Source organism: Symphodus melops (genome assembly GCF_947650265.1).
Source record: "Symphodus melops genome assembly, chromosome: 16".
Classification (NCBI taxonomy): domain Eukaryota; kingdom Metazoa; phylum Chordata; class Actinopteri; order Labriformes; family Labridae; genus Symphodus; species Symphodus melops.
This window is the reverse complement of record NC_136706.1, coordinates 20,658,505-20,669,673: the sequence shown is the minus strand read 5'-3', so window position 1 is coordinate 20,669,673 and position 11,169 is coordinate 20,658,505. Positions and strand designations below refer to the sequence as shown.

At 43.6% G+C, this 11,169-nt stretch overlaps 1 protein-coding gene across 1 annotated transcript in view; it reads right to left on the bottom strand.

Moving 5' to 3' along the window:
* Positions 1 to 11,169, bottom strand: part of vldlr (very low density lipoprotein receptor) — a 55,621-nt gene continuing 44,452 nt past the window's right edge. The window contains exons 17-19 of the mRNA XM_079365204.1: positions 3,001 to 3,078; positions 2,190 to 2,359; positions 1 to 1,097 (exon numbers count right to left, since the gene is read on the bottom strand). Of these exons, the coding sequence (XP_079221330.1) occupies positions 1,062 to 1,097; positions 2,190 to 2,359; positions 3,001 to 3,078 (284 nt within the window). The 3' untranslated portion in view covers positions 1 to 1,061. The remainder of the gene's footprint in view (positions 1,098 to 2,189; positions 2,360 to 3,000; positions 3,079 to 11,169) is intronic.

The window sequence follows — 11,169 nt, the reverse complement described above, 5'->3', positions numbered from 1 at the left end:
TTGTAGATTAAATTTTTAATTTGCAAATTCAGTTTCTTCACAGATACAGACCTCTTTAAGTTCCCCTCGCTGTACAAGGCTAGAAAAAGTTCACAGCAACAGCACATAAACATACAAAATAGTTTTACCAAATTCAGTTGTACTCTTTTTTTTCAGATTTTCCTTTCTTGTTAAATTACATCTGAACTCGAACCCACGCTGCCCAACCTTAGCAAAAAATCACCTCCAAGTGAAATGTATACAATCTTATTTACACGAGGAACATTTGATCAAAGTGCATTGAAGAGAGTCCTGATCCAGCTTCATAATGGAGATCTATGTACAGTGTTTACAAAGGCTGTAACCATGGCGATCCTTACATAGCTTCTAATAATAATAATAATAATAATACTGATTGAAAACACAGCTTGTAAGAATGCACCGCAGGAGGTACCGTTTGAGAGAAAATTAACAAACTCTTAAAGAAAACGTACATCGTATTTTACCGTCAAAAACAGAAGATCCACACACACAGGAGCCTGCTGGATTGAAGGAAGCAAGAAATACAGTAGGGACCAAGTTCCCCCGTCCCTCTTCCTCCTGAGCGAGGTCAAGAAGGAGTCTGACCGTCTTAGACGCCGGCTTCGTCAGTCTCCAGTTCAAACCCTGCGAGAGCCGACGCCAAAATGTGGAAATTCACCAACTTTCCACGCGTGTTGCAAAAAGATTGGCGTCTACTCCTTTAAGAGGGCGGGGCAACCAAAAAGATGGGAAGCATGTGTCCGAGGCCCCGAAACATGACTGAAGACGAAAGCAAACAAAAAAAAGAAAAGAAAAAGAAAAAAGAAAATCCTCCAGACTTTGGACGCGCCGGTCGAGAACAGTTATGACACTTAATTCATCGCAGTATTCACATAATAAATAACGTTTCGTGAGGTCATCCTCTCCACAGGTGATGACATAATGCACTTCAGAAGGCATGTGGTCGTACGGTAAGGGCTGCTGCTGGGGCCGCGGTTACGGACAACCTTTGGCTTGGGAAGGAGGAGGCGGCGTGCAGCGCTGCCGTAAAAAACTGATGATCATGATAAATCGTCCTCTGTGCTCACTATCGAAATCTGGAGACAGAGAGAGGGAGGGGGAGGACAGAGGAGCGATGCAATCATTACAACTTTTTGTTTTTTGTTGACGGGATGAGTTGAGACTGCAGGAAAAAAAATGGTCGGCTTGATTTAAGAATGTCTTTGCATGGTCTGCAGCACACAGCGGGCCACACTACAACAGTTTTAAAACAAGTCTGTCAGTGGATCCTTTCAGTTCCTTTTCATAGTCTTTACAGGCGCACATGTCCACAGAGGTTTGTCCTCAGTCTAGATCAGTGCGTCTCATGGTAGAGCCACTTTCAGCAGATGTTAAGCTCTTATGGTGGGATATTTTACTGGGATTATTCCATCAGTGTTAGCACTGAGGCTCAGTCGTTGACCTTATATTATTGAATGCTGCTAAAGGACGTGTGAATGTTTGACCTCAGGTAACGTTCGAGTGGGCCTTTTGTACTTTATTTATAATTCTGCCTGTGAGCCATTTCTAAAACAGATGGCCGGATGACACGTTAATGTCACTCTACAAGAGAGGCTGGATGGTTTGGGATATTAGTGAAGAAAATATGTGCATCCATTGGAATCAGCAGACGAGCGGCACAGACTATTAGCATACCGGCCAAAGTCCAATATCATGAATCAAAACAGAGGAGCTACACCCTGCAGCCACTTTAACTGTGTGATGAACAGAGTTATTTTTATGATATATGTTTTGGACTGATGCATCTGTAATCATTGCATTAAAGTTATAGAATAAAGCAGCTCCTGCTGGCGTGTGGTCGGACAGATGTTTGTGCTGCAGCTGTGACAGTGATGTCAGAGGTTTGTGTACATCTTGCGGCTCTGAGGTTAATCTGTTTAATCTGTGTACAGAGAGACGTGCTCCGTGGACGGCCAACAACGCTCTAAGGATTACTGAAGACCCCGGGGTCACGGCGAGCGTGGAGGTCAAGAGCACGTAGTCTCCATTCTATACATATCTATATACATCAGGATGAAATCATTTCTGCTGCAAAACAACAAGAGCTGCTTCTGAGTGTTTTCTCTGGCAGGTTTCATGTGCAGGGTTATCATTAAAAAAGGTATGCACATGCACAGATGTTTACTCACAGCTGGGTACGTGTGCCCCACGTTGGCGCCGTGCCGGGTGATGTCTATGTTGAGATCTTCTTCTGTGGTCTTCAGGTAGACCGGGTTGTCGAAGTTCATGCTCTTCTGGTTCTTCAGCTGCCAGTTTCTCCACATCAGGTAGCCGCCGGCTGCAGCCATGGCTATCAGCACTGAGCACAGAGACAGACCATCATTTACTGCAGGAGGAAGTGTGTGTATGTAAATCAGATACACGTGTCAGTCTTCATTAGTCATTCCCTTTGTTCCTGTGTGGAGATTTTGAAACCGTCTTGCTTTGTTCTTCATTTATCTAAAACAATTCTAAGTCCCATTTCTGGACTACAAACCGCCATTTTTGCATGAGATACTGATGCACCGAAGCCAAAGGGTCAAATCCAAGTGTCCCTAACATCAAGTCAAGCGAGCCTTCATCCAGATGTTCAGCAGATGTTAAACAACCCGTCCACCATTAAACACTTCTACTTTGAAGTCTACAGAAGATGCAGACATAAATCAGTCCAGCAGGGGGCATCGTTACAGCTCATGTTAGTCATAACAAACACTGTATTAACACAAACATCTAGGACTGTGTTAAGTCAGGGTGTTGATCAACCTGCAGTTATTCTTTGTTGTTTGGCACCTTCTCTGATGGAGAAGCGCTAACGTCGGTGCCAAAGACTTAATGTGGACCACACTGAGAGTGAGTGAGTGAGCGTGCGCGTGTGTGGTGTGTGTGTGTGGTGTGTGAGAGTCAGAGTGAGTGTGTGTGTGTGAGAGAGAGAGAGAGAGATGGAGGAAGTGCTCCACTCACAGACGGGCAGGATGGCCCAGGCAGCAGCAGAACCTCTGGCTGTGGAGTCCACCTGGATCGATGTGCTCACGTTGGATTCTGAAAGACAAAAACAAGCCACAGGTCAACAAAGTCAAACAAAGTGAGCCAGGACTTGACTTCAGTTTCAGCACACGCACGCTGCACTGATAGAGGCTCCATTATCACCCGAGCAGTAGGAGGCTGGGGAAGGAACAGAGCAGGGTGGAAAGGGTTAAAAGATGGAAAGAGTCCAGCTGAGGTTTAGATTGTTTTTTGTTTTAAATCAAACTTGTTAAAATAAATAAACTGATTTAAGCTGATTTGTATGTGAGCGTCTGTGTGACACTGACTAACTGGTTGCATGTAGGCAGGATTTAAAAAAACCAACAGACTATGCTTCAGCAGCAGAGGGACACAAATTGCTCCCGACATCCAACTCGTCACAGCAGCACATACATGACATAATAATCCACATGCTCCTTTCTAATGAGGCCTGCTGCAGTGCTAAGAAGTGTTAGATCTGTCAAAGTGAATACTGGAGGAATGAATGCCGGCTTATTCATTTAGACAAACAATGACAACGTTTCCCTCAAATCAAAACGAGTTTGGATCGGGATATTTGGCTGAACATTATTATTATCCATTATCCAGTGTGAGTGTGTTGAGGCAGCAGGACAGACTCTTCTAATGTTGGCTACGAGTGAGTGAGTGAGTGACATGACTGGCAAACAGCTCGGCTGAAAGCAGAGACCTCAGGACAAAGAAAGATTAAAGTGTACGTTCAGGCAGTCTGCTGCCAAACGCCTCTGACATCATCGACACGCCGTCTCTGCTCACTGAACTCAATCAGACAGAGAGCAGCCAACGAGCTGCAGCTCCAAACTGGACACAGTCACGCCTCCTGTGGTCACTCGTGGTATCACACCTGAAAATAACCCCGTCAGTAATGAGCTGACAGCTCTGTGTTTTCTATCTAACGTCGACCTAAAGCCTGCGTCTTCATGATGAAGAACACTTAGAGCACCTGCAGCACATTTAACCTGCAGCTGGAAGGATTTTCTCTGCAGCTCTGATCCAACACTGAGCACAGGCCAGTATCCAGGATGTACAATGTACACATTAAAACAAGCTGCTCCTGTAACTGATCAATACAAAACAAGATGACTGCAATAACACTCAAAACTGTACCTGAACATTTCGAATGCATCTCATCTGTATTACTTTTCTATCAGGAGTTGATTTGATTTAAAATCAAAGAATAATCTGTGAGGTGTGAATGTTTTCTTCCTGCTTACAAATCATCATATTTAAATAATGTGCATTTGTCAGTTTACACTTTCAGACTGTGTGAACTTTAATCAGAAAACATCAGGCTTCATGAGTCTGAGTGGAGTCAAACAGTCTTTTTCATGGGATAAAGGTGGGAAGGGAAGGGAGTGATGAAGGACGTGTCCAGACACTTTATTGTGTCATGGAATTTCTGTAATTCCTCAGTTAATGTGTAAGGATAATTCACTGTTGCTGATGTCGGTCAGAGCTCAGCTTTAGAACAGCGGAGAGAGTCGTCGGCTCTTCCTGATATCTGTAAGGATGTCTGGGAGAGTTGTTGTTCGCTCCAGGGTTCTTGACGTCACAGATTAGTCTAGGTGGGTCAGTCTGGCATGACCCTGATAATGGTAAAGTCTTTGGAAGTGTCTGGCAGTCATGTTTGAAACATGACACTGAAGCACAAGTGTGATGTTGAATCATGTCTCCTGCAGTATTCATCTGATGTATAAACTTTCATCAAAAGGAGTCTTATTGTGTGGAGTCAACTTTTGATCATTTCCTCGACAGATTGAAAAATGGTTTAAATAAAGGGCTATATTTTGAGTTTATCTGCACATGCAGAGTTAGTTTTCTCTTTGAGCGACACGCTTACAGGATTGGTTGTGTTCCGACACTTCCTTGTTCAGTCACAAGGTGGTGCTCTTGGATAATGTTTGCAGACTCACATCTGCTGGTGCAGAGACAAGTGGACAGATAATCTTCATCACAGGCTGACTTCATGTGGCAGCACAGAAAACTCCTCTGTGGTCTGTTTTAAAGCTCTCTGATCACATTTAAAACATCGAGTCTCACCTGAACAAAAACAGACTCTGCAGTTTGCTCTCTCATCAGAGACTCAGACTGTGAGCTACGTCATCGCCTCCTCTCCTCTCTTTGCCGTCTCTCTTCAGCTCTTCCATCAACATGAACCAACAAATCACTTAAAAGAAACCTGATCTGAGTTGAGGCAACACATTACCCAACACACTGTGGATGACTCCACCAGGAAGTATTCAGGGGTTTTTTCTTCATTGAGGAAACTGCTGTGTCAAGTCATTTGCTTCCTTTATATGTGGAGAGTAAACGACTCCGCCCCTTCTGATGGGAACGAGAGTTACAAACACTAAAACAGCTTTACATCAGGACAAACAACACGTTAGCATTTACAGTAAAGATCTGAAGTGACCTCTGTAAACGAGATGAAAACAAATATCGACAAAATCAGTGAGATTTCCATTGTTTGAGAAGTCCGACCAACATAAAGTAAGAAATGTTAAATTCTTGAACTGTAGACCGTTTCAAACAAACAACGCCCTGCAGACATGAAGAAGGATTTATATGTCAGGACATGTTTGTTAACGCTCACTTAACAGGAAACTGATCATTTAGTGCACGGCTAAGATTACAAACTTCACTTTACTTTTGACTTGCTTTGAAATGTGTAAATGTGTGGTGTATGTTAAAGAGGGAAAAGGATAATAAAAAAGGATAATTAAAAAAAAAATAAATAAGACTTCACATTACTGGCCAACTCAGTAAAATAAGCTAAATCAAGTAACTCTCACTAATGTGGGATCATGTCATGGGGTTCCCAAAACAAAACAAAACATCTGAAATCGAGTGCACAGGGCAAAAGCACAGTTGTAATCTAATTAACTGGCGCATACCTCAGGCAACTTGACCACGAGTCACAGATGAAGCGTAAACAGACTTAAATCAGTTCTCTCTAATGCACAAAGCCCTGAAGCCCGTCTGTGCACTCCAATCCAGCAACAAACCCCGGAGCACAGAGAGAAGCGGGTCGGGGAACAAACAGCCAACCGAGGCTCATCGATAAGTTCAGCAGCAGAACAAGAAGAACCGAGAACATGCAAAAGAAACGAGAGAGACAGAGATTACTCAGTGCAAAGCTTCAAATAGAAACTTCTGAAACCATAGAGGAGAGCAGTCACTACAACACGATCAACAAAACCCAGCATCCGTTAAGGCGAGCCGTCATCCGAGAGCAGGAGCAGGCGACAGCTGATTTTACCTGGGGATGGATTTATAGCGATCCCAGAATCCTTTGCACCACCTTTGGCAGTGGAATCTGTCACAGAAAGAGCCAAGAGTCAGGCTTTGTTAACAAAAAATATATATTATCGGGCTGCCCTATTTCTAAACTGCCAACATGCAAGTAGGCCTGTGAAAATAGATCAGGTCTCTGGAGACTAAACTAGTAAATAAACAACAGATGAAAGCAGCCATCCAGCTCTCTTCATCAGGAGAGAGAAGATGAGACGCAACACAAAGCCGTCATGACAGCAGAGACACTGAGCAGAAGCATCGTCACATCTCTACAAATAGACCAGCTTTGATAGCACTATTCATTCAGCCGAGATGCACAGGAGTTAGAGAAGAGGACACTCGGGAGCTTTGAAACGGGTTTAGAGAAGTGGTACACTGTGCAGTAAAGAACATCGACGTGGAAGGTCCCCCATCGGCTTCAGTCCAACCAGTACTGAGCAGCACGGTCCAATCGATGCGCTGAGCAGAGTTTGCTGTAAAATCACAGAGCAGATAGGGCCGCTGTGTGGGAGGTGTATAATAATGCACATCATCTTTACAGTCAAACAAAACAACATGAAGCACAAGCCCACTTAGACTGAAGAAGTCTGAAGGCCCTCGCTGACAGCTACCTGGAGTATCTATCAGTGCTGTGTTGATCGATTGTCTGAAAGTTAAGATGGATTTACTCGTCAGTTAATCGAGTCATTGATCAAACAGAGGGAACATTCAGAAGAGGGAGTACACACACTTCCAGTCGCATTGCAGTCGCTGACAGACTGTTTCATTACACACGAGGATACAAAATAAAATACAGCAGCAGAAATCCATCTGTTTTTTCAATTTTCTTTTGTGTTCACTGTTTTCAAAGCCTTGCTACTTCAGAGGTTTGGGAACATTGAAGGTCACACATTCTCCTCTTCAGTGTAAATAAGTCTCAGAGTTCCTGAAAACATGAGTGTGAAGTGTGTTGTTGTAAATCCACTCTATAAAGTCCTCTATTTCAGCCCTGCTCAGAACAGGCTGTTTCTGTGTCTGTAGCTTTAAATATGTAAATGAGCGGTGTCTGACCACGCCCCCTCTCTGGAAGGGCTCGGGGGTACTCGCTCCATGTCCTGTTGTTTACGGTGAGAAGGCAGACTCAGAGGGCAGAACAAACACCTAGCTGTGGGAGTGTCACCCACCTGGGGGAGGGGCAACTGCCCTTTGTGATGTCATGAAGGGGAAATCTCCAAACAGCCTGATTGAGCACACATTTTCTGAAAAATGGAGCAGGCAGAAGACGGAGAGGATGGACTTTTCTCATATGTATGGGGAGTTGGAGACAGACTAGAGACACAATGTTAGAGAAACATGGTTTAGTGTATTTTGCAGAATATTTGACCTTTAATAGATTTGGAGTTAGCTAAAGCTAAAAGATTTAACTAAAAATACTGTGCATTAGCTCAGGGTTAAATCAAACTAAAATCTGCATTCAACCACTTCCTAGCTAACATTTACTGCGCTGCTAAACATCAGGAAGCAGTGAAATGTTAAAAGTTGTTTATACAATAGGGGACGTACGCTCTACCCTGAGGGTGGAGTGAAGATGTTAGCTTTGGGAATTTTGGAAAATCTTCCTGAACTGAATGAAGTGTTAAAATCACTGCATGTCCTGGACTCTGGGCTTCCAGGGCTGAGAGACCACGAGTTCTCTGTAAACTCAGTCCTAGACTGTGGAGAGACACTAATCAATAAATGTGAAGACTCTCTTTAATGAACGTTTGGAATCGTTTGAATCACAGTCTGTTTAGGATAAGGGGAATCAGCTCCTGGTAAAACGCTTTTGAAGAGGGACCACTGAAGGATCATTTTCAGACTCGACTGTAAAGTCTGAAGGCTACAATCCGGCACTACTCTGTGTACAGTGTTGCCACTAAAAATAAACTGTGCAGAGATTTGAGAGACAAATTAAATCTTTTAACTGGTGATTAAACTCAGACTGGGCGAACTCACTCAGCTGATGAGAAAAATCCTCTGAGGACATTTATAAGACTTCCAACAGCAAACTGGCAATACCAAAAGCTTGATGTTTGAGTTCCTCCGTTTACTTACATTTGAGAGTAAACAAATCTGTGATAAAACATTTTTTTAAAACCCATTAGAGGCTACATTAAGGACTCCTAAAAAGTCAAAGTAAACCAATGTAATGGTGTACAGGAAGGGATTTATTCATGATTAGCTTATCTAGTTCAGAACTGAGGTAGGATATGAGACTGAAACATCTCGACTCTCACCTTTTAAAAACAGGCCAGACTAATGATGACAAAAACTGTGGAACTAAGCGAGGCCCCAGCTGAGTTCGACAAGAAAACCTGCATTTATTCCAGCCTGTTTTCCTTCAGGCTCAGTCACCTTTAAAAGGCTGTTACGAGTCCCACTTTGGGTTCAGCTCTGAACTCAGAGCGGTGCTTATTACTTTCTCTCACTAACAAGATTATCGTCGGTGGAAGGTGAAAGCACACAACGCTCTACAGTTTCTATTCGTTACGGCTGTTGAAAGGGATCAACATTTCATCTGAGCGTTTAGAAAGGAGCAACGTAGATGTTGGCTGCAGCCCAACTCGGAGGGAAGTGGAGGTTCATTCAGAGAGTGACAGGCATCCCTCTTTCACCCCTCCCGGGCTATTCACACTTTCACATCGACTCACAAACAAACAGGCGTGTGAACACGAGCACACAGACACAAGAACACTCACAGTAGCGCCCACACAAAATCTGGATCTGCATGCATGCACTCACTCTGCAGGAATGAAGACACAAGCTGCCTAAAAATTACACACACACACACACACACACACACAGTCTGGGTGGTGTGTTCAGCCATCACTGCAGCTGGAAGGAGCCAGGAGGCTGCAACAGATTCCCAAACAGCCCGGGAGGAGGTGAATCAGGCTGCAGGGACATTCACAACACGGAGCCAGTTACAGTTCTGTCCACAGGGCAGGCTGTGCACAGGCTGCAGAGCTCCCTGATAACACGCTCTTTTATTGTCACACACACACACACACACTATGGATTTTTTTCACAGAGAACTTGCCTCCCCAGATCTCCTTTTCACAGTTTTCTTTATTCCTCTCTCCCAACATTAAGAAATAAGCACTTGTACCGGGACCTTGGCTGGTCCCAGATTATCTGTTAATGGTAGGGCATTCAGAAACTAAAAACCTCCAGCGAGGGGACAAACACTTTTTCAAAGAAGGAAGCAAAAGTAATTAATTTATTAACAAATTAAGGTAGAATGTAATCGATGCACGCTTTGGTACTTCTGTCATTTCAAAGAGGTCTTAAATGTAGAATTAAAGATGGAGATAATGAGACAAACATCATAGAGACAGAGGCATACTTAGAGTTAGAGCAGGTTTTAGAGAACATTCTAGCCCTGAAGCTAACATTAGCTAGCATGCTTTTGTTGACAGATATTGAAACTGATGGCTAAAACTCTCACCTCTCTGACGGAGGTATCTCCCTGAGAGTCTCTCATGCAGCTCACTGCAAAGAATCCCTGCAGCAAGTCGTTGCACCACGTCTAGTCTGTTTACGTCCGAGTCCACCGGAGGCTCCCTGTGGCACACTATGATCTAAATCACATCCTGTAGTGAAGGATGCCCTAACATCACATCTTTCAGTGTTCATGTTCGACATTAGAGTGAACACCATCTAAAGCTTCTTCTCATGTTGGTTTTTAAATCTCAGACGTTTGAAAACTCCAGCAGTCGAAGCCAGCCTTCCAACATGTCGCTCTTTAGTGCAAGTCAAAGCCACCTGAGAACTTTCAATGAGTGATTCACTTGATAGATCTCCTGGTGGACCATCTTCCCTCTTTACAAACCCAGAGGTCAGGACGTCTCTTCGTATATTTGCATCTTTTCCCGTTTACTTTATTTTGCAGCGCTTCTATTAAGTTCTGTTTTCTGTTCTTAATCTTAAGGCAAATTCACATTAAAACACCAAACAGACATTAATGGAGTAGTACTGAAACAAAAGATATCACAAAGCTCAGCGAAAGCTGTCAAGAAACTTTGGAACGTCTCAGCTGTTATTTGGAAAGGGAGGCGAGCGCAGATGAAAATCCTCTCCGAGTCCTGTGCAGGCTAACGAGGCAGACGTTCATTCTGCAGGACTCTGGTGCTCCCAGTTGTCAGGGAGATGTTCCCCTGCTTTGTGTGTACACTGGAGTCTCGGTCTACAGTTTGAGACCAATTAGCAGAGTGTGAGAACTGAACTCAGCTGTCAGGCTCCTGTCCGATGCTGCAGCAGCATGAAAAGGCGAATATATGGGAACGCAGAGAGGAGCCGGCCAACTCGAGACCATCAACAACTGGAGCTGAGTGGATCAGAGGGAGGGGAGAGTCTCCCAGATACTTCTTCAATGCAAAAAAACTTTTTCCCTTCAGCTTTCATTTGTCTTCCTTTTATAAAGCACACACAGTTTAGTCTGCCACACTCTGCTCTACAGTCTCCTGCAGCTAGTTTCAAGAGTGGTGTTTCGTAATTATGTGACAGGAAGACAGACTTTGGATGCACGAACCAATTAAAACAGACCAAAAATAGCATTTATACTATTTGACATCAAAGATCAGTGAACATTAAAGGCGTAGGGTCGACTGGATTTCATTTCTAACGTACATGTTTAAACTTCATCGGCCTAAAAATGTTGATGGGTTTTATTTATGGCTTGAACCAAACAAAACAATAAAATTCCATTTTATACTGAAAACTACAGATAGTTTTTGAGTTTTTCAGCAGAGCAATGCAGCTGCACACAAAGCGTCA